We start from the raw sequence: 27,217 nt of genomic DNA on the forward strand, positions 1-27,217 counted from the left end.
ACATAACAGTAAGCTGTTGTTTAATAAACCATGGTTTAATATTAGGTGCAAACTAGACCATTGTCTATTTGCTATTTAAACAATAATTCAGTTGCATTCAGCGGCACCAATCTTTTGCATAAAAATCTTTGGATGTTTCTTCTGTCTCAGGGTTAAAAATATATTCTTTTCTCCTTCTCTAAAATGAGCTCGGCAAATAAGAGCTAATTACTTCTAATCCATTTTGCTTTCATTTTTCCTTCTTTTTGGGGGGTTGTTAGCGACTCACCACCAGCTGTTGTACATTATCTCTTTGGAATCAGCCGGCTTCCTGGAAGCTACAGTCAATTTTCTATTGCATTCAAGAAACACTTCAAAGGATATTGTCTGTGCATTTGAACGCCTGCATTTCTTAAGGGGCTTGCATTGAACTTTAATTCTGAACACTACTCTGCCCCAGAACTGGGCAGTTATGCATCTGCCAGGCAGTGCTATATCTTCAATTTCAAACTCAGGCATGAAATTCACTGGGTGACTTTCATGCTTGGGCTATGTCTCAGCCTAATCTATCTCATGGGTTGTTGTGAGAATAAAATGGGAAGAAGGAGAACCATGTACACTGCTTCAAGCTCCTTAGAGGAAAGAGGGTTGTTGTTGTTATATTAAAAAGAGGTCAGGGCTCCTGCACTTTTAGTAGTTGTGAAGAAGAGAGAGGTTTAGTATGAGCAACCTGTTAGTCTAATTCCAAATTGGGTTTTGAGGTAAGAATCTAGACATCCATCTTTTCCCTAAAGGGTTCTGAGGCAGCAGGAGAGAATTGGGCAGCTGTGTCTTCATTCTGCTGCTCGCCAATTGTTTTGCCTGCTCTCTTTTCCTGCATGCAGTGGGGGAAATAATCAATATTCTGATTGCTGCCAGAAGACAGAAAGGAAAGGGGAGCTTGGGTCAAAGGTACATAGTGCAAACCATGAGCTGATGTTACACACATATTATGGAAATGCCTTTCAATGGGTATATATTTCCCTTTGCATAGGTTACTTTCTGCAGTGGAGAATATTCTGGCTGTGGAAAAGATACCACCTGCCTTCTCACAGTTTGAACATTTTGCAAGTGGCTCAGCGAATGGCAACCAGACCTTAAAACACATGCCTGGTAAGAATCTGCAAACATTTGGTGCATTGCTTGAAAACGCATGAAACCTAAAAAATAAAAAAGGGAGGAGATGTACACAGGAACGGAACTGTGACATTGCTGGCTTCTGCATGCAATTAGTAATCAGCCGAGTCTGAAGTGAAGCCTGATTGTGATTGGATTATGGAGGAGGAAACTGGAGACGGAGCAACTATCACTTCTTCTTGTTCATGCTGAAAAGACAAGTCACCTGCAGGTCTAGATTAATCATGATCCCCAGTCATCTGTAGCAGAGCATCTTCGCGCATTACAGTGGTACCTCGGGTTAAGTGCTTAATTCGTTCCAGAGGTCCCTTCTTAACCTGAAACTGTTCTTAACCTGAAGCACCACTTTAGCTAATGGGGCCTCCTGCTGCCGCTTCGCCGCTTGGAGCACGATTTCTGTTCTCATCCTGAAGCAAAGTTCTTAACCCGAGGTACTATTTCTGGGTTAATGGAGTCTGTAACCTGAAGCATCTGTAAGCTGAAGTGTATGTAACCCGAGGTACCACTGTATAAGCAAGGGCCCAAAGAAGGAGTTCAAGTGAGCTGCACTTCCTCTTGTTGTGCTTCCGGGGAAATATGAAAAAGGAGAGCTTGTTAACGTAACAGCCGGGTGGGTGAGGCCAGTGGCTTATTAAGCCCAGTGTCCCGTTCACACAGCGCCCAACCACATGCCTGCTCATCTCCCCTGGAAGCTCCCCTGGAAGCTCTCCACCTTTTAACATTGCCCCTGCAAATACATGGCTCACTTCTTTATTTAGTAATTATTTCTGGCCAGGAAGAGTCAACATGCCTTGCCCTCAGGTCCCTTCTGGGGCTGAAACCCACATTGCCCCTCCTCCAGTCAAACAAATCCTGATGTTCTGAGCAGTGCTGAGCAGCTGCATCTGTGACAGGAACTTCCTGATGGAACAAGCCTGCCTTGGAAGAAGGCAAGGATCTCTCTTTTGCTAGAGATTTCCTGCATCAGTTTGGAGGTAGCGGGGAGTTGACCCAGATTACCTTTGAGGTCCCTTGCATGGTCCTACATATCTAATAGGTTGGTTCCTCTTCAGGGACACAGAAAGCAACTAATTTTCCACCCCACCGATGTTGCTTTATTAGCCTTCTTGTAAAGCATTTTAACAAGAAATATGAATTCTGAGAACTGCTCATTTGCAGCCACCCACTCCTTCACCTTTCCCCCAGCATCTAATTTTATGTTTGTTGGGAGAGTGTGTGTGTGTGTGTCATTCTTGAGAAAAGTAGATTTTGGTGCCAAAATCAGCTATGTATAACCAGCTTTTTAAAGTGATACCATTTCAAATTGTGTTTGCGACGGCAACAAAATCCATCCAAATTACTGTTTTAGAAATTGGTCGCCTGCTATTTGCCCATAGGTAAAGCTGAGACACTGTGTATAAATATATGTCTCTTCACAAGAAGCCAGCTGTTTAGTTCATCTCACACCTTCCCTCAAAATATACAAGTGTTTTCCATTTGAAAAACACAAGAAAAGCAATTTTCTTTTTTAAAAGAGAATTTTGGAGAGTGTCTAGTGTGTGTTGATTAACCACATATGGGAGTTGTAAGGGAACCAAACACATCCCCACAAACACAGTGGAAGACTACACAGTTTAGTGGATTCAGCCCTGGTGACTCCATCCAGATGAAGGATTCATGTATAAAGTCCTGCATCAACTTCCTTCCTCTCTTTCTGCAGCAGTTGTGGTGTAGTGGTTAAGAGCGGTAGTCTCGTAATCTGGGAAACTGGGTTCGCATCTCCGCTCCTCCACATGCAGCTGCTGGGTGACCTTGGGCTAGTCACACTTCTCTGAAGTCTCTCAGCCCTACTCACCTCACAGAGTGTTTGTTGTGGGGGAGGAAGGGAAAGGAGAATGTTAGCCGCTTTGAAACTCCTTAAAGGGAGTGAAAGGCGGGATATCAAATCCAAACTACTACTACTACTACTACTACTACTACTCCTCCTCCTCCTCCTCCTCCTCTTCTTCTTCTTCTTCTTCTTCTTCTTCTTCTTCTTCTTCTTCCTGTACTTAGAACTGAATCACTTCCTGCATTTGCGTGTTCAGACCCAGAAACCTCCCCCTATGTAAATTCACACTTGACTCAAATTTTTGGTTTGGTTTTTGGCAGAATTTAGGCCACAACTTTATTGATTACATAAAGTGACTGGTTGCATAGGCTCTGGTTTGACTAGCTCCCTGCCACGCAGGTAGCCCTGACCCAGGCCACCAGCATAGGTCAGCCAAGGGTGAACACCTGGACAAGCGGAAAGCTGGGAACAGGCTCAGTCCACCACCCAAATGTCCCGCTGGACTCAGGCATGGACACAACCCCCTCACAGGTGTTGACCAAATCATCGAGTCCCTGGGTTCCTTTACAGAATACCCTTCACACAGGGATGGCGAGAGCGTTCTCCCATCCCTATCACCTGAACCAGAGCCTATCCGCAACCTTACAAGTTGTGACAATTTGCTACGCGGCAGGCAAAACCCAAATGGCAACAGCCAATCAGCCAAGTGGGGGAAATTCCTGCCATGCCCCTGTCCCAATGACAGACGACACACGACGGCATAGCAAGGTCAAGAGCAACAAGCCCTAAAAGTAGGGAGAGGTGGGCGGGTGTTCCGAATGCATGCGCCGAAAGAGGAAGCTCTGGGTCACATGCATGGGCATAAAAGGGTCTCGCGAACCGTTTGGACTGCGTCCCATTGGCCAGATTGAACCCAGCTTCGAGGGACCTACCAATCAGGTATTGTGGCTGACCAATCATACCCACCCACAACACAGGGTGTTGATTGTCCAGGCTTCATCGCAATACGTGCCCTCTTTAAGGGAGGACCCGATTTCTCGATTAGTGATGAATCAGTAGTGTGGGAAGCTGTTATTTGGGCCAGTCCCTGTCAAGAGTATCAGAAACCCTTCCAGCTTAGATCTTGATTCTTCCACTGCCTGTCTTGCATGCCTAAGTGAAACCTCTGATTCACCTGGACTGATGTTCCACCACTACAGTGATGGAAACTGGACCACAACAAAAATGTTTTAGCAAGAAGCATTGGTACCTCGTGAGGTATGCCCTCATTTCTTTTGCTCCGACACTGCCTCCAGACAAAGAGATTTTGCAGATTTTTCAGTCTCAATACCACTTTCCCAGGAATACAGAGTATATCACTCTGTATGTGATTTCATTGACAGTAATATACAAAAAACTCAGCACCTTCTAATACTTGAGAGTCTTAAGTGATATTTACAATGCCAAAATAATAATGATATACACAAAATAATAATGACATACACATACACAATATCTCAAAGCCAAACAGTCAAAATTTCCTGCAATAAGTAAATAATAATAATAATATTTTTTTTTTTTAAAAAAAACCCTCTGTGTGTATACTTGTTGCTGGTGCGATTCTGACGGAACTCCGACAACGAGATAACCGGATTTCAATCTCTGTTTCGTTAAATTTTTTAACTCCACAAAAACTTGTTAACTTCAAATGGTAGAAAGGGGGTGAAACTAAATAGCAGGGGATCCATTTTTAAAAAATATCAGTCTTGGGGCTGGGATCTGATAGGGAAACACAATGTTGAAGAAGGTGTATAACATTATTCCCCCTGCACTTCTTTTCTTAATGGAAATTTCCAAAGTAGGACAAACAGCAGGTTTTTTGGAGGGAAATTTGTTGGGGAAATGGCATTGGGTGTGGAAGGGTTGAAACTAACCCCCCAATGTTGTGATGTACACTATTCCATCTCTACTTTAGCACCTACTTCATTGCCATGGTGGGTTAACAGGCTTTCATGCTCGCTGAAATAATTATTCTGTCTCCAGCCTGAGTAAATAAGGAAATATAATCTCATTTGTGTTCGGTGATGGGAAAGATGAATGTTTTGAATGACAGGCAGCTCTTTTCCTTAATCACAGAAAATCTGCTGGTGTCAGCATGTGCTTTGTTAGTGCCACAGGAATTCATGATTGCATCAGAAAATAACCGAAAGCAGAAAACTTTTTTTTTTATTTTTAATATGGATCTTAATGTTCATTTCACATCAAATGGAAATTTGCCAAGGAAGGAGAGGAAGGGAGTATTTTCTTTTGTTCGACCAAGTAATTTAATACTGAGAGATGTTGGTTTTGAACCTCTCAATGCAGACATCCTACATAGTTAGGATCAATAGCCCCAATATCTGCATGCTTAGGTGGAATAGACACATTTTTAGATTTTCGCAAATCCCCATAAAGGTGTTGATCCGTTACCGTATTTTTCGCTCTATAAGACACACTTTTCCTCTCCTAAAAAGAAAGGGGAAATGTGTGTGCGTCATATGGAGCGAATGCAGGCGGGAGGCTCTGCTCAGCGCTCCCTTTAAAGAGGCTGCCCTTCTCCTTCCTCGGGGAAAAGCCCCCAAGAGCCACACGTATGCTCCGTGCACTCTCTAAAGGGAGCGTGGCTCTTGGGGGAGCCTTCATCTGCTGTCCTGGCTTCTGGCTTAGCCGCACGCAGCCTCTTGAGGGCAAGGGGAGCCTTCATCCTGCTGCCCTGAAGAGGCTTCGCCCGGCTATCCCAGAAGCCAGATCCCTCTTGCTGTTCTGGCTTCTGTGATTCAGAATATTTTTTTTCTTGTTTTCCTCCTCCAAAAACTAGGTGTGTCTTATGGTCTGGTGCGTCTTATGGAGCGAAAAATATGGTACGTTGAAGGCTCAAACTCTTGAGCAGCTGGGAGGGCAGTTCTAGGAGTCATACACTTCTGCTTCAAAACTATATAGAAAAATATATTTTTTAGAGAGAATTTTGCACTACAATGCTAAGGAATTATCCTGAGGAATGTTTTTAAAGAAAAATGGCTAATGGTGGAAACGTGGAGGACTGAATATACAACTAGAAAAATGAGACATATTGACAGATTTATCCATTCCTCACTGCAGCCTGGAATGCTCAACAAACAGAGAGGTGTATGAATAACTGATTGCCTATTTTCTTGCAGTCCCACAGACTCCAAAATTACAACCTCAGGATCCAAACTCAGCTACAAGCACATCGATTGCAGTGTATTGGACTGTGAATGAAGATGATGTCATTGATTTTTTCCAGGTCTATTGTATGGAGGAATGCCCAGGAAACAGAGAACAAAGTGGTGCGTGAGTGATTGCGCCTCTCTGCTAGCTGGAGAAGCTGGAGAGGGAAAAGTTTATAGAATCAAATTATAGGAGTAAATCAAAAGCAATAAAAGACATGATACAAAAGCAATATGATAGCATCTAAGAATGTTTTAGAATGGCAGTTTTCATCAGCCACAGAAAATGTGCACTACATCAGTGATCTTTTGTTTCTTATGCTCCAGTTCCTAGGGTTATTTGCGCAAATGTTTGGACCGCATTAAACTTGCTGTTGTTTTGGTCACAAGTCTTGCATTGCACCACTTCCTGTCCATTCTCTCATTCCTCCTCTTTCCTTATTGGAGGGCAATCTTAATGTAAATCTCTTACATAAGTGCGGCATCCCTACTGAAGCTAAAACGGCTACTTTGCTATCTTCATTTCAAGGTGCTGTTTTCCCGTAATTACGTGTCCAGTTTTGTGAAAACCCGCATCAAAATCTGGATGCGTGGATGCATGGGTGGAGTTGTAGAAATTCAGCATTTATTAAGGCTGGGTAGGAAGCCAAGGCTGAAGAATATACAGCGGTACCTCGGGTTAAGTACTTAATTCGTTCTGGAGGTCTGTTCTTAACCTGAAGCACCACTTTAGCTAATGGGGCCTCCTGCTGCCACTGCGCCGCCGGAGCACGATTTCTGTTCTCATCCTGAAGCAAAGTTCTTAACCCGAGGTATTATTTCTGGGTTAGCGGAGTCTGTAACCTGAAGCGTATGTAACCTGAAGCGTATGTAACCCGAGGTACCACTGTACATACAGGAAATGCATGGGTCGTAGTGACAATGAATGAAAATAAAAGTGACAAAATCATTGGCCTCGAAGTTCTCTTAGGCTGCATCCTAGGCACACTTACCTGAGCATAAGCTCCATTGAACAAAGTAGGACTTGTTTCTGTATAAAGGTGCACACTGTTAAGGAACAATATTAATAAGATACAATAGTACCAACTAGACAGAATTGTACCTCCCTAGATACTTTGAATAGCAGAGCTGGTTTCTAAATATAGTATAGCCATACCTTGGTTGTTGAACGACCTGGAAATTGGACATTTTGGCTCCCGAATGCCCCTTTCCCCCTAGTCTTCCAGAACCTGCAGAGGTATGAAGAGGGCAGAGCAGAGACAAACAAGGTGGTGTGGTCTCAGATTGTTTGGAAAGGACCTGGAGGGAGGAGTCTTAGAGAGCGGTGGGAAGGCAAGGACCTTCAGTCCTTGCAACTGCCTTATTGGGGCAAAATCTAGCAGGAGGAGTTGCTGCGCTCACTAGGCCTGTGCTGTTTTGTATCTTTGAATAAAGAGTTAATTTCACTGACACCTTGTGAGTTATTGTTGACCTGCCGTGACATTCTCATGACTTCTTTCCTGTGTGTGTGTGTTTACTTGCTCTAGGCTTGGTAGAAGAATACCGCGTTACTGTGAAGGAGAGCAACTGCATTTTGGAAGATTTGGAACCAGGTCACTCTTATAGTGTGTGGGTTATGGCTGTGAACTACTCAGGATGTAGCTTTCCCAGTGGCAAATCCACATTTAGAACGGGTAAGTAGCTTGCAAATTTCCTCGGTGTTTGTAGTTTTTCTGTGTTTAATACAGAGGGTGTCTAATGGAATGCATGGAGAATGTGGCCTCTGTGCCCTGTATTGATCTTTATACGAGTGTGCCCTTGGAGATGTTTCAAATAGATGGATGTCTTTATGAGATGCATATTGGGCTGGTTCATACATGCCAATGATGATGCCAATGATGCCAATGATTTGTATACAGCTAAACATGACAAGAGGGATGCGGGTGGTGCTGTGGGTTAAACCACAGAGCCTAGGACTTGCCGATCAGAAGGTCGGCGGTTCGAATCCCTGTAATGGGGCAAGTTCCCATTGCTCGTTCCCTGCTCCTGCCAACCTAGCAGTTCGAAAGCACGTCAAAGTGCAAGTAGATTTATAGGTACCGCTCCAGCGGGAAGGTAAACGGTGTTTCCGTGCGCTGCTCTGGTTCGCCAGAAGTGGCTTAGTCATGCTGGCCACATGACCCGGAAGCTGTACGCCAGCTCCATCGGCCAATAAAGCAAGAAGAGCACCGCAACCCCAGAGTTGGCCGCCACTGGACCTAATGGTCAGGGGTCCCTTTACCTTTAAACATGACAAAATGCAGTACTGCCCGCATGTACATTACTCAACACCTGGTGGCTAGCAATTAATTTATTACATTTAAAGCCCACCTCCCCTTACTTCATGAGTTAGGCTAATTGCACTCAGCTTTATTTTTAGTTTAATTGTTTTAATTGGTAGCTGTTATTCCCCCCTCCTTCCAAAAAAGCAAATGAAGCAAAGGGCCTCTCCTAATAATAATAATAATAATAATAATAATAATAATAATAATAATAAATAATAACAACAATAGTAATAATAAGCTTGTCTAGATCTTATCACTGTGTGTATTATTCCCATTTGAGGAAGGAAAACATATGAAGGGGGGATAAGACTTTAAAGAAATTGATGAGGAGTGTCAGCTTGATATTAGCAATACTAATGCGCTCATTCCTTTCAGCGTATGAAGACTGCAGCTATCCCTATGTAGCAGAGCTAACACGATGTTGTATTCGCAGCTCCCCCAACCCCTGTAATAAAGGCAGAAGAATGCAGTGTGTGTTGGGACGCTGCCACCATCCGATGGAGCACCAGTAACCCAGAAGCAACAGACTCTTTCACCCTCGAGTACTGCAGACAGTATTCTCCTGAAGGAGAAGGTTTGAGGTCAGTCCCCTGTGCTCTGAAATGCAGATGGGATGGATTGGAAGCTAGAAGGAATGTTCCAGAATTGGGATTATTTTGAGGGGAAATAATTTTGTGCGGCTCGATCTTCCTAAGAGAGATCAGCTTTGCCATGGAGATTAACATTTGTGCCAGATGCTAATCTCTGAGATTATACTCGGAAAATCAGAAATACCTTTAATTTGTGCTGCTAAAGAACAAAACTACTAGAGGCTAAACCCCAAAGGCTTCCTTGGGTCCTGTCCAAGCCCTCCAGAAATGGATTAAATGTATGAGGCCTTGGGCTGACCTATCTGCACCAACATCCTATGCAAGCTGCTTTCTTTCCTGTTGAGTTCATCTGCAAAGACAGCAAGGCCGGCATAACTGCAGCACTCTTCCTAACTGCTATCCACTTAGTGGATGATGTTGGGCCTGTATCAGAGATACAGCAGTTCAGATTCTATGTGGACGTATCCCAGCTTCTCAGTCTGCTAGGTCAAGGGCTCTCACGCTAGCAAATGGGTGAGTTTTAATGTTCTGCAACAGAGGAATCCAACATAATGGTTGTGCCAATGGAAACTTGGTGCGTAACAGATTCCGCTTGTGCAGCTCTGCTCCACTGGTGTGAAACATTTTGCCAGTGGAACAAGAATGTCAGTTGCTTTATATGCCACTACACTGTGTACAACCCTAAACTGATATTGTTCAGTCTGATGGAATGACTGTTATAAAGACACAATGGGATATCCCTCCTGTATGCTTCCCTGAGCTGCTTGGCGGACCTGTGGGCTACAAGTGTAATAAACATGCTGAGCAGATCTCCGCTGTCTTCCCCACCTGCAAAAAAATAATAATGCACTAGATCAGCTTTCTCCCAATCTGGCACCTTCCAGATCTTCCCCAGCTGGCTGGTGCTGATACTGCATTGCAAACCTAAATATCTGGAAGCCACCAGGTTGGGGAGGGATGCCCAGGTGATGGAGGGGGAATTGTACCATGCTCTGAGCTTAGGAGCCCAGTCCTGGAAGAAGGATGGTGATGTTCTTCTTATCAATGAATTCCTTAGCTGAAAAAGGATAAGTTAGGAGGCTCCCATTTTGCTTGTGCCACCTCCTCTATAGTTTACTTAGCATAATGGTTCATTTGGACCTGAGAACCATTTTCTCTTCCTGTTTTTTTGCTTTTTGTTTGCATTTTGTTTTGCTGGCAAATGCAAGTTGTTAAAGGGAGCAATGTTTATTTGCATACTGGCCTCCATCCCGGGAGCTGTGTCTGTCCTGGGGAAAGAAGGATGAGCTCCAGAGCAAAGACTGGGGTAATTAATTCATTAGCTGAAGGCAGGGACAGAGCACTGCTATGATTCAAAAAAGCTTATTTTATTTTATTTTTGCAATTCATTTAGTGGTTACACATTTTGTTTTAATTTGGGTGAGTGGGGGGCAGGTTAAGCAGCTTTGCAACTTTTCTGTGATATTGACTCCTGGGAAAACTCAGTTGGTAGAGCATGAGACTCTTAATGTCATGGGTTCAAGCCCCAAATTGGCCAAGAAAATTCCTGAGTTGCAGGGCATTTGACTAGATGACCCCTCCAACTCTACAATTCTGTAATTCTTTGACAGGGAAAGCTCTCCCTTCCAGCTCCTCTAAAGACCTGCCACACTAAAGAAGCCATATTTTCCCAGACAGAAGGTGTGTACACAAAATGTGCTGGTTGCATGAAATAGCCACTGAAAGCTCTAGTGTGATTTCTTATCTCAAGCACACGGTCTATTTGTGCTCATGATCGCATTTGAAGAACAGAAGTGATGTTCACAAGCTCTTCAGTCTTGCCACATCTGCTGTGTTTATTACAGCTTTGTGGAGACACAGAAAGCTGTCTGTTCAAACAGCTTGCAATAGCAAAACTTTCTGAAGGAACACTTTTGTCTCCCTGTGATCAAAATTAAGAAGAGAGCAGCACTCGAAACCTGAGTAGAATTTTAGATGCATTAGCACCGCTTTGTGTTATGGAACATGATTTGAAAATCAGTCTTCCTCTGAGCATTTGTTACCTGGGTGAAGAGTAAGGTCCAACCTGAAACCAGGCCTACTCCCACATGGACAGAAGGCGCTTTGATAACAGATTCCATCACATGTTGTTGTTTTTTAAATCTCTGTATCAAGTAGCTTGCTGTCCCAAACTAGACTCATCTAAATGTTGCCATAACATAGCGCTTTAGTGTCAGGGTGGGGAGAATTCGGGTGGGTTTGGTTCACATTTTAATGCAAACCTGCCAAATTCACACTCCTGGGGAAAACAGGACTAAAAAACAGCTATCTGATGAAATTTGCATTTGCCAAATTTCTAGTCCACAGATGGAAGAGAGATTTGGTTTGCCTCACATTTTAATGCAAACCTATTTGATTTGTATTCCCGAAATGATATGCAAACTAAAATGAAGTTTGTATTTCTCTGCATTGTGTGATGCTGTTATCCAATCAAGTAATATGTTTATTAGGGGAAAGTGCATTATATTACAGATGGTGGTTTGCAAGAATGTGTCAATTAGGAAAACTTTCATACAAAAGTGTGTACAAGAGGAGAAATGCACACTTTAATGATGGTGAATTTTCATGATGACTTATGTGGGACTTGGGGAAATCACAGACTGATACAGAAATCTGGACAATTGAATTTAAGATTGGAAAAATGAGAAAACTAAAAGTTGGGAACTCATCCATCCCTGTTTGAGACCCCAGTCTATAGCAAACATCAAATGCTTGCTTTTTCTCTGACTGATGTTTCTATCCTGCTGCAAACAGCAGCAAAGAAAATGGGATAATTCCTAGCAGCCTCGCTCTCTAGCGTCACTTGAGGTCCATGATAAAGAATGCTTAGCTAGAGGGGAAGCTAAGGAGAGCTATTTTTGTGGCTGATTTCTCTTTATTTCCCTTAAATAAAAGAAAGCAAATTATGGAAGGCATAATTCCTTGTGTCTTTCATACAGAAAGAGGGGAATTGAATCAGCAATAAAAGCAAATTTCCTAGAATCATCAAAGGAAGCCGCAAATGAGGGTCATTGATTCAGCAAGCAATTGGATAAATGCAGTTGGGAGAATATAGCAGTAAAGTCTCTTGATGGGAAGTAAATTTTGTTTTCTTTTTATTTGTTTAAAAAATAGAAATAAAATGCCATTTATATTCCAACTTAACTTTCTCCTACAATGCACCAACATTATGGCTTTACGAGTTAGAAGTAATATCGTTCCAGAGGGTTTCCCCTAATAACAAACCCCTAATGGAAACATAAATATTTATAATTAATTACTGTTACTGCATCATTACTTTTATAAATATATATCTGTATACATATTTATGGGGGTGGAGACTCTCCTTCAGGTATACAGGGCTGAGGCCATTTAGGGTTTTAAATGTCAGCACCAACACTTTGATTTGTGCTCGGAAATGTACTTGGGGTCTTTCAGGACTGGTGTGATATGGTCCCAGTGGCTTCTCCCAGTTAGCAGTCTACCTGCCGCATTCTGGATTAGTTGTAGTTTCCGAATCACCTTCAAAGGGAGCCCCACATAGGGCATATTTCAGTAGTCCAAGCAGGAGATAACCAGGGTATGTACCACTCCAGCAAGACAGTGTGCAGGTACGTAGGGTCTCAGTTGGCATGCCTGATGGAGCTGGTAGACACAGAATTAACCTGTGTCTTTATGGACAGCTGTGAGTCCAAAATGACACCCAGGCTGCACACCTGGTTCTTTAGGGGCACAGCCACTCCATTCAGGACCAGGGAGTCCCCCGCACCTGCCCGCCCTCTGTCCCCTAGAAACACTACTTCTGTCAGGATTCAACTTCAATCTGTTAGCTGCCATCCAACCTGCTTCTCTTCATTCCTTCATTTAGGAAATGGCTTATCTGTTAGCTGTAGTGTAAGGAGCAATGCGGACATGTAGCATATTTACTTGGAAGTAAGACCAATGGAATTTACTTCCTATTGCATGTGCAAAGGATTACACCCACGGTTAGCAGAATGTGGAGTTTTCTATAACTGGTCAAATTTCCAGTCCTTTCTCTTGAACAGAAGTTTGGGAGAGTTGAAGCAAGTTAGTTCATTATAAGGGATGTGGGTGGCGCTGTGGTCTAAACCACTGAGCCTCTTGGGCTTGCTGATCAGAAGGTTGGTGGTTCGAATCCCCAGGATGGGGTGAGCTCCCGTTGCTCGGTCCCAGCTCCTGCCAACCTAGCAGTTCAAAAGCACACCAGTGCAAGTAGATAAATAGGTACCGCTCTGGTGGGAAGATAAACAGCGCTTCCATGCGCTGCTCTGGTTTCGGTGTTCCATTGCACCAGAAGCAGCTTAGTCATGCTGGCCACATGACCCAGAAAAACTGTCTGCGGACAAATGCCATCTCACTTGGCCTGTAAAGCGAGATGAGCGCCGCAATCCCAGAGTTGTCCGTGACTGGACTTAACTGTCAGGGGTCCCTTTACCTTTACCTTTAGTTCATTATAAGTCAGAGGGAGGAGAAGCAAATGTTGATTAGCAATTTGTACAGAACCAACACTGAACCTGACAAAGCAGCCATTGCCAGCTGTGAAGTCCACCTTCATCCTCCCTGCCTGTAGGGGACGCTGTAACAGAATTCCCGCTGCATTCATCCACACTAATTCCCAGATAATTCAGTTGCATTGCTTACAGTAAAAATGATCCTGCTGATGAAGCATTGACGTGCATAACAGTTCACCATTTTTTATGTGTAGTAAGAGATAACATTGTACATTAGAGGGGAAGAGGAGAAGCACAGTTAGTCGTAGATTGTAGCCAAAAGCAATAGAGTTTGATTCCCATAACTTTTTAGCGGGGGGGGGGGAACAATCCTAAAATTGTAGAATGTGCTTAGGAACTTCCTGTCTTAGAGGAAGAGGAATGGTACATTTAAAAAGTAGTGTATTTTGTCCCTTTCTTTCTTATGTCCTCTGCATTCTGTCAAAAGCTCTCATAGCAACCGCGTAATCTTGAAAGACTGCCAGGATCTGTCACGCTCTGCTAGTACAATGGAGCCATTCTATTTTCAGTGGTACTTAAAGTGCGTAGCTGTAGTATATAGACTCTGCTATATAGACCATCTGTAGTGCTCAGCGTATTTTAAAAGACTGATTACCTCACCACCACCTTCTTCTGTGATAGGAGTGACATAGAGCTTATCTGCTCTTCCCTTTTGGCTTGCTGTTTCTAGGCACAGGTCTGTGCTTAACGCTCTGGGTCTGAGCATCAGGGAGGTTTTTGGCCCTGCGCTTTCTCCATGAAAAACTGCTCTTTAAAGCTCAATTGGAGCAAATGTCAATTTGGGTTCTCTGCAGATTGCTGTTTGCTCCAGGTGAGCTTTAAGTGGGTTTTCATGTGGAAAGCAAACAAAGGTCGGGCACTCTCACACAGAACATGAACCATGCCTGGAAAGAGCAGAGGAAAGGTAAGGTAAGGTGGATAAACCTATTATTCAACATATTGTGATAGTTTACATTATATTACCATATTTTTCGCTCTATAACACGCACCCGACCATAACACGCACATAGTTTTTAGAGGAGGAAAATCCGCAGGCATGCCACCCGTAGGCATTCCCTCCATAACACGCACAGACATTTCCCCTTACTTTCTAGGAGGAAAAAAGTGAGTGTTATGGTGCAAAAAATACGGTAAACCCCAAAGCTGATCTGGAGACTAAGAAATGAATGAACCATTCCCCCCTTTGCTGTGATCAATATCTTAGCAATACATTATCTGTGCTCTTCCCTTGCTGTCACTTTAGTCACACTAGCTCTAGGGCAGGGTACCTCAGGTCCGGAGGCCAAATGTACCCCTCCAGCCCTCTCTGTCTGGCTCTTGGAGCCTCCTTGGGCTATACCTCAGCTCCAGGCCATATTCCTCAATGTGCTCCACATCCTCCACAATGTGTTCCTGCTCCACATCCCCTTCTAGTTCATTTATCTGGCTGGAAGGTGCCCTTGAACTGTAATAATCCTGGGAACTATAGTTGGTCAAGGGTGCTGAAAGTTGTTTAAAAAAGGTAAAGGACCCCTGACAGTTAAGTCCAGTCACGAACAACTCTAGGGTTGCGGCGCTCATCTTGCTTTACTGGCCGAGGGAGCCGACGTTTGTCCGCAGACAGTTTTTCCGGGTCATGTGGCCAGCATGACTAAGCTGCTTCTGGCGAAATGGCGCACAGAAACGCCATTTACCTTCCCTCCGGAGCGGTACCTATTTATCTACTTACACTTTGACATGCTTTCGAACTGCTAGGTGGGCAGGAGCTGGGACCGAGCAACGGGAGCTCACTCTGTCGCAGGGATTCGAACCGCCGACCTTCCAATCAACAAGCCCAAGGCTCAGTGGTTTACACCACATAATGCTTGGGGGAGGGAGCCATGACTGTTCAAAGTGGTACCCTAGAGACTTAAATATATGGTGTAGGAGTCATTTCACTCAAATTGTTATTTCTTTAAAACTTTTTATACCCTCCCTATCTGTCATTAAGTAAATAAACTCCCAAGGTGACCCACATTGGGTATACCTTGCCATGTAGCATTCTGCCTTTGCAGTTCTGTTACGAGTTGTTCCCATATGGGAGGGTTGACTGCATTTGACTGCTTATCTCTGCTTGCAGTGAGTGTGCATTTGTTTTCCTGCGCTTGCTGCATATGCTGGCACTTCCTCGGAAATGTGGAACAGCTAGCATTTGTTATGTGAAAATATTGTGGATGTGTGGATGATATGTAGGAGGGCACTGGTATCCGAGTGCCAAGGCCCTGCGCATATACTGCTCTAGTCTTCATTAAGGCTGCACTGAATATTCTCTAGTTTGCCATGAAATCAGCACACTTGACACAGGCAATCTATGGGGGGGGCGGGGGGGGAGTAACCACTTTGCTGAACGTGTGAATAATATCAGTGGTCTTTGCTGCCACTTGGATCCCTTGGTTGCTGCTTTTGCCTGACTATTGGCCATGGTGACTGGGGCTGATGGGAGTGAGAGTCATAGAATCATAGAATCTTAGAGTTGGAGGAGACCCCAAGGGTCATCTAGTCCAACCCCTGCAATGCAGGAATCTCAGCTAAAGTATCCAGGACAGATGGCCATCCAACCTCTGCTGAAAAACCTCCAAGGAAGGAGAGTCCACCACCTCCCAAGGGAGACCATTCCATAGTTGAACGGCATTTACTGTCAGAAAGTTTTTTCCTGATGTTTAGTCAGAATCTTCTTTCTTATACAGTGGTACCTTGGGTTACAGATGCTTCAAGTTACATACGCTTCAGGTTACAGACTCTGCTAACACAGAAATAGTACCTTGGGTTAAGAACTTTGCTTCAGGATGAGAACAGAAATCGTGCAGCAGCAGTGCAGCGGCAGCGGGAGGCCCCATTAGCTAAAGTGGTGCTTCAGGTTAAGAACAGTTTCAGGTTAAGAACGGACCTCCAGAATGAATTAAGTTCTTAACCCAAGGTACCTCTGTAACTTGAATCCATTGGTTCAAGTCCTACCCTTCAGAGCAGGAGAAAACAAGCTTGTTCTCTCTTCCATGTGACAGCCCATGAAATATTTGAAGATGGCTATCATATCTCCTCTCAGTCTCTTCTTTTCCAGGCTCAACATACCCAGCTCCTTCAACCATTCTTCATAAGGCTTTGTTTCCAGACCAGCAACATCTCAAAAGTCTCAGGTTTCCCACCCCTGATTTAGGTTTTGTTCACTGAATGTGGGTATTCAGAGCAGACCTTGCCACTGAGATCCCCCTTCCCAACTGCAACACATCAACTGGACAGGTGACCTCTGTCACTGATGCTAACCAGGAGCACAAATGTTCACCTGATTGAAATTACACATGTGCCTTGTTGAATTGAGGCTGTGCAGTCACATTCCCCTTTGACAGGCTACTCGTTTTCATGAAGCTGAGTTATATTTGATTTTGTATTTATTGTATTATTCTGGGATAAGAGTGAAGGAGCCTATAAATAGGGTCAGATTAAAATGGCCGCTCACCAGCTTTCCTGGAGAGCAGTGGTTGCAGTCCGACGCGGCACCTCCTCTCCCCTTGGGCATGCTGCACCATCTTTGCCTGTCTCCTTGTCCCCCTCGGCTGCTGCGAAGTCTCACAGGTTCCTGCCAAAACTCGTCCATTCAAATGGGCCAATCCACGGCAGCCGTGGGGGGGGGGCATGGCGAGTGACCTGAGGGAGGCAGGCTTCCCTCAGGTCCGCTCTCCATCTACTTAGCCCAGCCAACCCCCAAACACGGCACCCAGTTGGGTGCGCCGGGGTTGGGGTCTCTGTGGCTGGGCTTGCAAGTAGAATATGAAAGTCTTTGAAATCCACTCTAGCTGAAAACAGCTCTCTTTGAAGTTGGAATGTATTTCAACCCTTCAGGTTTTTTTAATGGCGAAAGGGCATTGTATAAATAAATGAGATGTAGCAACCAGTCCTCTCAAGGTCTCTGATGCAGAACTGTGTTGACAGTGACTGCTGTTTGCTCAGCATAAAGAATATATATGAAGTAAAAAGACATTGACTACACTTATGAACAAAGAATAATGCTTAAAAAAGGAAATCAACCATGAGAAGATATGTCCTTTATTTTTCAGCTTCTGGTGCTATCTGGTGGAAGCTGGTGAAAAAACAGCTTCTAGCATTAGAGTCTGGCAACCTGTTTAAGAGCATTGAAGCTGTTAGAAGTAGAGGCTCTGTTAATTGTGATGTGGGCATGGATATATTTTATCTCACTATTATCTTCAATCAAGTAGGGTTTTCAGGTTTTGGTGCAAAATTTGTTTATCATAAGCTTAAGGGATATCAAAACAATCCCAGTTTCACGCTGCCTTCAGCTCTCTGTTGTATGTCTCCAGTCCAATAGAAGTGTTATTGTGTAGTGTTGGTCTTTTGAGCTGGTGCAGCAAAAAAAGAACGCAACTCCTCACAAACACACTCCTTGTGCCCTGACAGGCTTTGGATACGGCAGTGAATCTGCTGGTCTGCATCCCCGGCCACTCATTAGGATTGCTGTCATCGTTTTTCTTTTGTTTCCACTTCATAGTCTTCTCAGTTTGGACCTGCTTTTGGGGGATTTTGTCATGTAGCCTTTTCTGAAAAGCTGATGCACCAAAGTAGGTTAGCAAGAGGGAGTGGTTCATTGAGATCTCTTCTTGGAAACATGGCTTCTGACAATCTCTTACAGGGAGAGTCTCCAAAGTTCCTTCCCTGTGATCATGCTCATCTTTTTGAAAGGGCTGTCTTTCCAAAGGCAGCTATAACATAGCAGTCAGGAACCTTGTGGTTCCATGGGCATCACAGTGACACCTGGTGATTGACAGGTGGGTGGCCCCACTGTTGGTGAACTGCAGGAGGCCAGGTCCTGTTCCTCACCCCCACCATAAATGTTTCTTTTTGAAAACTGCACTTTGGGCAATGGTTTCTGTGAGAAAACGCTTTTTACCTTGTTTTTTCTTAGAGTTTTTGTCTAAATTGGAACTGTTTTGTAGCGATACTGATAAAATGTGTATGTGTGTGTAGATATTAAAAAAATCCCAAGTTGTCTTCCTCCCCTCTTTAAGGAGAAAAATAAAGATCCCTTTATCTTTCCTTCTGAGAGAAAAGCAGCTTGAGGGCCTGGAGTGATTTTTTGAGAGGGCAAAGAGTTATGGATTTTCTTCCACAGAATTCAGTATATGTTTATTATATATTTCAGATCCCTGGCTGGAATTAAACGACCTGAAATGAAAGTTCACCTAGAATCCAATGTAAATTATTTCTTTTACGTGAGAGCAATTAACATCTTTGGGACAAGTGAACAGAGTGAAGCTGCTCTCATCTCGACCAGAGGTAGATAAACACTTTCTAACTTGTGGGAAAGGATTCCTTTTTGTCTCGGAAGGAAATGCAAATGCCTTTTAGTAAATTCTGTTGTACATTGTTTCAGTGACAGTGATTACTGTAGGCCTTAAGATTTTGTGATTCACTACAAATGCACAATGTAATAATAATCCCTGAAGTGGTGTTTTATTTCTTTCCTGTGACTCACATCAGGAACTAGATTTCACATAATGAAAGAAACAGCTGCCCCTGCTTTGCAAGTGTCACCAAGTGGAACCATGATATGCCTTCCTGAGGAAACTGAAGCCACTGGGTAAGTACTACTCATATTTACTCCTCCTTACTATTGAGCATTATTGTCAACAGGATGTGAAGATCTATGTAGGTTAGGGATGAGAGAAATTCATTTCAGTTTGCCTCGAAGCATGAAACCACCAAATTAGCAATTTCCAAACCAAAACACAACCAATTCAATTCTTAATTCAGTTCAGAACCAAGGAGTGTGTACAAAAATGTGTGTACTAGGGTGTAAGAATGCGCAAATTGGTGAAAATAGCATACAAAATGCATTATATTATGCAAAATTGCTTTGTAAAAATCTATACTGAGCACATCTCCCTCCCTCCCTCCCTCCCTCCCTCCCTCCCTCTCTCTCTCTCTCTCTCTCTCTCTCTCTCTCTCTCTCTCTCTCTCTCATTACTGAACTGGTTGGATTAAAAACAAAGCCAAACATTCCTATCCTGAATATTCGACAACGGACAAATTTCAATATGCATACATTAAAAAATGCAACACAGGCTTGTTTCTTCTTTTGAGGCAGGTGAAATCTCACTGTTAAAGGTGAAGACCAGGGGTCAGCAAGCTTTTTCAGCAGGCGGCCGGTCCACTGTCCCTCAGACCTTGTGGGGGGCCAGACTATATTTTGAAAAAATAATAATGAATGAATTCCTATGCCCCACAAATAACTCAGAGATGCATTTTAAATAAAAGGACACATTCTACTTATGTAAAAACACGCTGATTCCCGGACCATCCATGGGCCGGATTTAGAAGGCGACTGGGCTGGATCTGGCCCCCGGGCCTTAGTTTGCCTACCTATGGTGAAGACATTGGACCTTTCTGATGTTCAAAGGTTCAAACCATTCTTTGACTTTGGCCAATATAATGCTGCATTTCTTTCTGTTATCTCTGTGTGCAGCATCTCCCCAGTACTGGGTGAGCTCCTGTCTGCTCGAGGATGGCACTACTGGGAAACAACTGTGAGTGACTGTTCAGCTTACAAGGTTGGGATCTGCTATTCTACTATGCCACAAGACAGCATCCTGGGTCAGAACAATGCTTCCTGGTGCTTGCATTGTCCTAGCAAGACAAGGTAATAAAGAACATCTTATTTTTTAAAAAAGCTGTGAAATTACATGTCCTTTCCAGTCTATTCCTTCTCCTCCCTTCCCCTATGGATGCATGGGTTTTGTTGTTGATTTTCTATTTGTAAGCCACTGGAAGAGGTACGTGGCAACTTTCAAAAGGTATACAGCGCTTACAGGGGCGTCATTTATCATTAAGTGTTGTACTTCTGCATCCCTCGAGGTTCCCCCAGATTCACTGGAAATTTTGTTTGTGGGTAGTGCTGCTAGGCCTACAAAATGATTGGCTTGGCACCACCAGAGTTGAGCATTAGAGGGAGTGATAAATAAATAGTGATGTGTTGCCTTGGAGGACAGCTTGGATGTTATGGAAAGTGGCAAGAAGCATAAGCACAAGTGATGTCCAAAGGAGGACATCTTATTAACATCCTTCCTAACTTGCACTAGCAACTCATATGTCTCAGTGCAGGAGAGATGTGCAAATGCTCCCTCCAGATGTTACACTAGTGGTATGGAATATGGATGCTTAGTTGCACATTGGCTAAGCAACAGCTGGGGGCAGCAAGATGAGGTTCACGATGCATTGGGAGGAATGTTAGCCCTTTATCCGTGCCCTGTAATAAGCTGCTATCAGCTGCAGGAGGGAAACATCTATTGGCACCCAGTTTCCCTTGCCATAATTACAACAACCCTGTGAAAAAGGCCCATTTACAGCTGGGGTTCTGAGTCTGAACACTTAGGATTATAGTGGCTCAAAGAAATCCCATCTCAATATTTTGTTCCCATTTTTTCTGGATGGCACAACTTTCATCAACTGAAATAGGAGCAGAAATTTGAGCCTCTGGAATGTGTAGCTGTAATGAATACTCCAACCACAAGATCGACCCGTCTGTTCCCTGGTCTGATTTTCCTGTGTATGTGAGACATTTCTACCATAGCTGCTTCACCCGAGGTCATCTTGATGATTTAGCAGGTGACAGGGCGAAGGAGAGGGATGTTTTTTTGGAGAGAATCCAGGACTCTGAAAGGCTGGATGATTGGTGACTGAGAATAGTGCTCTGATGATATACTCCCTGTCCTCTACACTGGCAGATAAGGTTACGCCGTGGGTGCTTCTTAGGCTTCCACTTTCCATAATCTGATCAGGAGTTTTAGTATTACAGCCATAACCATCAATGGCAGGTTATATTTAATGCTTGTAATGTTGCATTTCAAGGTGCCTGCTTCCTGAAATATTTTATAGTATGTAACACATTTCAAGTGTTTAATTTGCATCACATAAATTATCTCAGGAACAGCTCTGTGCAACAGGTCAGAATTATTTGTCCTGTGTGATCATTTACTTCTGTGTAGAACTGGGTGTGCAGAGGGGATTGACCCAGAGGGGACTGGAATTGCATCGTCTAGACCCACTCCTAATCTCTGTCCATTCAAGGTGTGGTATCTACAGGAGCCTATGTGTTTTTACCCAAATGTATGTAGGCTTCCTATGCACAATGGTGGTAACTGGACCTCATGCTAAAACATGGTTTATCATGATGGGAATGAGTTGAGGCAATCTTTGGATTCATGCACTTCTCCCTTCCCATTCCTGCTTTGGTATGGCTGTAAAGAGAGGTTTAGATGCTTTCACAAACTGCAGCTTGTCCAAACCTGACAAACTGTGGTTGATCTTTAACTATCACCTGCTGAAACAAACCAACGTCAAACCATGGGCTATGACTTTGGCTTGTTTCCAACAAGCCATTGTTTAAGCTAACCACCTAGAAATGAATGAATGATTACACAAAGTTATTACTTTAATGTTTTGGGTGGGGGAGGGACTGTGGCTTAGGAGCGACCTGCGTATTTATTAGGGAAGTAAAACCCGGAATAGTCCATCCATCCAGAATGACCTAATACTTGTGTTTGGCGTCTCCTAGGTCTGTCATTTGATTAATCACTTGACTTTCAATCAATTACATTGAAATAAATTCCAGAGTTGCAGTCATGTTAGTCTGCTGCTGCAAAATCAACAGAGGGTTTTGTGGCACCCTAAAGACTAATAAATTTTATTATGACATAAGGTTTCATGGAGAGGAGTGAACCCTTAGACTGCAATAAAAGTTGTTAAGTCTTTAAGGTGCCACAGGACACTTTGTTGATTGAAATAGATGTGCATATTATAGCAAAACATTTACAATGGGTGTCCTTTGGAGGATGCCAAAGGAAAAGCAGTTTTCTCTGCAGTGTGAAACATTCACTTTACTAAACAAAGCAAAAGCAACTGTTCAGGGTTAAAAGCTAAGGCCACCCTGGCTGCTTTGCTCTGCAACATGGGAATGTGGAATGCTTGTCTGCAATAAAAGGCCACAGAGCCAAATGCAATTCCATCAGTACCACTGAGGATCCAAAGTTAAAAGAGACATTGTCAGAAGCTTCTGTTGCTTTTGATATTCACCTTGAAATGCAAAAATATCTGCTGGCTTTGAACAGATAGTGCTAGTAAAAGCCATCTTAGCTTTTTTCATCAAGCTTGGCACAGCAGGTGGCTCTATATTGGGGAGGGGGGAGGACAACACGCTAAAACAAATGACAGAAAATGACCCTTGGAATGCATTGCTTCCTTCCAAATGCTGAATTGGCCAAAGGACCATTAGAATGCATTAAAACAAGAGTGATGGATTGCTTGCTCATATGGCCATCTTAAGGAACTGTCTCCAAAGGAACAAGTGGGGTAAATAGAATAAAAAAGTCCTTCAAATTGCCATTGAAATGCATTGGTATAAGCTGGATCTGGGTAAATTGCCCTCTTCGACACCCCATCACTCCATCCTCATAGAAATCAACTGTGTGTGTGAGTGCTACTCATAGGCATGCATTGAGAAAACTTGGATCCAGATAAATTGCCTGGGCTGGCCCTACCATTAAACAGAGCGAGGTGATTGCAGCTGTTGAGCGGCAGTGGTGGCAGCCTGCTAGTTGTTCCTCCTCAGCCGTCTGGCCATTCCTGTCTGTTCTCAAACAGATCTGTGTGAGCCATGCAGCCAGGCCTACACCTCCTAAGGTAACCCGCCACCTTAGGCACAGTGGATGGGGACCCTTTTTGGCCCAGCATGCCAAATCCTTACCTGTCTCTACCCAAGCAGGCCAACTTTCATTGGGGACAACCCACCTGCCAAGAACCTGGCGTCATTATGACACCAGACGATTGACAGGTGGGCTGTCTCACCCACCCATCAAAGTCCCTTTGTGCAGCACTCAGGGGAATCATAGATGTGTAAAGTTGGAAGGGACCATGAGGCCCCTCTAGTCCAAGCCCCTGCAACGCAGGAATCTTTTTGCCCAACGTGGAGCTCGAACCCACGTCCCTGAGATTAAGAGTCTCGTGCTCTACCAACTGAGCTATTCTGGGAGGGCCAAGCAGTTGGCAGTGAGCTGTGTGTCACAGCGCTTCACAACTGCATAACAGCCAGCTTGGGAACTGCAGCGTAAGGCAGAGGGCAGATGGTTCCGTCAGGCAAGTAGACATGGAGCAAGGATTACTGCTATGCTGAAATCCTCCCAAGGTTTGGCAATTCTGACAACACCATTCATCCGGCTCCAGACTCCTTCGTTCCTTCATCCAATCATAATGCTTCCAAAATCATTGCAACCCGCCTCACGTTTTTGCATATATTACATAATCAGAACCAGATAGTACCCCCTTATTTTTACCACAGCACTCATCTGCACCAAAGGGGAGCATTTCAATGTGTGAAAATGTGTGTATTAAAGCTTTAGCCGCTAAAGGTTTCCATTTGCTAATATCTGGCAGATAGAAAGAAATATTGTGATAGGCTGTGCAGTGAATTCTTGTTGACCTAATCTTGCACTCTTCTGCAGTTTCCTGTATAAGGTCCTCCATCGTGGTGAAATGAGTGATGTCATTGTGACAGAACAGCCTCCCCGCATTGGCATTCTGCTGGATTATAATGCTGGAAGACTCTTATTTTTCAACGCGGAAAGAGGGCAGCTCCTGTTTGCCATCCGGCAGAAATTCACCGAAGCTGCTCATCCTGCCTTTGTGTTGGAGGAGCCAGGAGTCCTTCACCTGCATACCGGCATGGAGCTTCCAGAATTTGTGAAGCAAAGCTAAACATTTTCTTTCGAACTACATGCAAGGCACACACACACACACAAAACGGATAGAATGTGCTTGGGGTGGCCTTGTTTCCTTCTTCTAAGATAAGTTAATGTTTAAGAACTACAAGCCAGAGAAATGCTCTGTGAACTCAGTGGCTTCAACAGGACTTCCATCATACATCCCCCCTTGCCGACACTACTTCGTAAAGTATTTCTTATACTTGGGGGAAGTTTCAAAAGCAGATCAAGGAAGCTCCTCTTAGGAACAAAAGTGTAAAGTTATTCACAGAGCCCATATAACTCACCCACATGCAAAGTCCCTGGGTGGTGGTTAACTCTCTTCCCAATTTGTTTTTATTCACTGGAATCATTCACATAAGGCGCACGTGCGCGCGCGTGCACACACACACACACACACACACACACACACACACACACAGAGCCATAGCTCAGTGTTAGAGCATCTGCTTTGCAGATTTGATCCCCATCATCTCTGGGTAGGACTAGGAGAGACCGCTCTCTGGTGCCCTGAAGAGCAGCTGTTAACACGACTGAGCTAGACTGACCGGAAGTTTGACTCAGTATTAGGTTCTGTGATCCTACATAGCACAAAGACACACAAGTTATCTCTTTACTTACTACTTTCTGCGATGCATACTGAAGGACTGCCAAAATGTTTGTGCAACACTCACTGCGGGTGGGTGCCAGGAACTTCTCCATTGGTCCCTTTTGAAATGAATTGATTCCAATGCATTTTCACAGGGCCCAGCAAGAATAAATTATTGGGAGGAGTGTGCTCATTGTCTGCAATCCAGCTAGTCGAGGACTGACCCACACAGGCCTACCTCTAGTCAAGATGGGTGGGGCTGCTAGGATTTGGGGAGAGGGGACTGCTTTCAGTCTCTACACCCCATATAATCTCTGACCAGGTTAGCACTCCTATTGATATTAATAACATTGCCCATCTTGGTTTCAGTTACACTCATTTTTATTTTTATTTTTGACTGACAGGCAGAGCCTGGCACCTCAAGTGTGGCACATATAAACATATAGAGTTCCCAATCTGCTAGGATGTATGAGCATAAAATGCTGGATTCTTACTGTGTTGTCCTAACATTTGGGGCCTAACTGGATCAGGACAGTTTGTTCATATGAAAATTATTCTAATACTGTTTTAATGGTATTACGCGCAATTAAAAAATTAAAAACGAACAGGTTTTATTTCCAATGTCTTTGCCCAGAAAAACAATATACCATTCAGTGCTTTAAAAAGAAGTGGGAAATGTTTCTGATGTGTGAACAATAATGTGACAGCTTTCTGAAATTGCTCTTCTTGATGGTGATGAGTGTTTATTGTAGTATCAGCACTGAACATGTATGCAGATTTTTCCAGCACCCACACAGCGTTGTTGGCATCAAAATGCCAGCCCTTATTCCCCCTACCCCCATTTAGTCTGGATTTACCCTATCTGGGTAAATATGTTAAGTAAAAAAAAGACACAACAAAAACCCATTTGTGATACCCATTTTTAATATTAAGCTGTCAAATGGAAGAAAACTAAAATGTAGGGAAACATACAGGGTTTCACCAAGCTTTTCATACCTGTTACCTGGTGCTCACAATCACAGAAGGAGAAAGCACGTTCCACAAGCATCTGATGATGTGTCACCATTTATTCCTGTTGAGCATGCCTATTTGGGTTGTTCTCACAGAAATCCCAATACATCATTAAAAAAGGAGAGACTTCATGTTTTCCCTCTTTCCAGCCACTGCCCTACCCAATTTCTGTTTTTGTTTTTTTATAATGATGAATTTGCAATGTGGCACCTGGGCTGGATCTACACTGACCTGTTTAACGTTATTAGAACGTTATTAGTTATTATGTTCTGGAACATCACAGGGCATACTTGTAAATGAAAGCATTTCTTTACCTTTAAGATTTTGACCCAAGGCAAAATCTTAAATGACAGGCTCCTTCAAAAGGAAATGTAAAAGACAAAGAGGGTTTATTTAAGGGAAACATACTAGAAAATAAAATAAGGCATGTAAGAAAGCTAGTTAAACAACCTATGATACTTATATCGGAGTGTTGTCAAGCCTTGCTCCTGTGACTTCCTCATGACTTGTCTTGATACCATTGCAGCACTGAATTGTGCACCTTAGGGACATTGTCCCCGTTTGCTCCAATGGGAGTTTTCTGTCAGGGAACTGCCATCAGCTCAGGGGCGAGAGGGGAAAAGCCGGATGGATTACAGAGAGCCCCCAAAGATTGTGGGAAGCAGCACCTCCTCAGCGGAGGAGGGTAGCCAAGCCTCTAGTGGAGATGCAGGCTCGGGGGAGGTGAGGCGGAGCAAAGTGGGGCGGAGAGAGGTCCTCTGTTACCCACGCCTTCTGTGCGCAGTAGGGTTTTGTGCAGAGAGAGGAGGCGCAGACTGGGTGTCAAGAAACTACTCTGCTGGGGAAAGTTTAAGGACCGCCCACTCTCAGATTCTGCCAGTGAATGAGCAAGACACGGAATAGAGGCGCTCTGCATTCCAAAGGTTTTTATCACCGATAAGAAAGCTGTAAAACACACTATTGAAGCATATTGCCTGATTGCTCTGGAGCAACCAGCCTATGCCCCTTACATTTTTGTTCCTCATTATTAGCATTATTTACAGTAGCAAAACATGAAAATACGTAACATAATAACAAACAAAGCAATAGCACCCCCCAATGGTAATTGCCACATGGCTTTGTGTGTGTTTTTTAGCGGTATCTCAGCTGAGAACAGTCGCTCCGACCCCAAGTCTGATATTTATTTATTTTAAACCTATAATGTAATTGCTAAGAATCTTGT

General features: G+C 43.7%; 1 protein-coding gene across 4 annotated transcripts in view; it reads left to right on the forward strand.

The window, feature by feature from the left end:
• The window catches only part of CMYA5 (cardiomyopathy associated 5), a 49,368-nt gene extending 23,779 nt beyond the window's left edge, over positions 1-25,589 (forward strand). For 2 of the 4 annotated variants that reach the window (XM_081212573.1, XM_081212574.1), the window contains exons 6-13: positions 1,013-1,131; positions 6,142-6,291; positions 7,698-7,844; positions 8,908-9,055; positions 18,785-18,918; positions 19,123-19,222; positions 20,108-20,281; positions 24,138-25,589. In XM_081212573.1, coding sequence (XP_081068699.1) covers positions 1,013-1,131; positions 6,142-6,291; positions 7,698-7,844; positions 8,908-9,055; positions 18,785-18,918; positions 19,123-19,222; positions 20,108-20,281; positions 24,138-24,390 — 1,225 coding nt within the window. In that variant the 3' untranslated portion in view covers positions 24,391-25,589. Of the gene's footprint in view, positions 1-1,012; positions 1,132-6,141; positions 6,292-7,697; positions 7,845-8,907; positions 9,056-18,784; positions 18,919-19,122; positions 19,223-20,107; positions 20,282-24,137 lie in introns of those variants that run through there. The other 2 variants (XR_014012834.1, XM_081212575.1) reach the window with 2 other exon arrangements.
• The last annotated feature ends 1,628 nt before the right edge of the window (positions 25,590-27,217 follow it).

Source organism: Podarcis bocagei, assembly GCF_964188305.1.
Source record: "Podarcis bocagei genome assembly, chromosome: 11".
Classification (NCBI taxonomy): domain Eukaryota; kingdom Metazoa; phylum Chordata; class Lepidosauria; order Squamata; family Lacertidae; genus Podarcis; species Podarcis bocagei.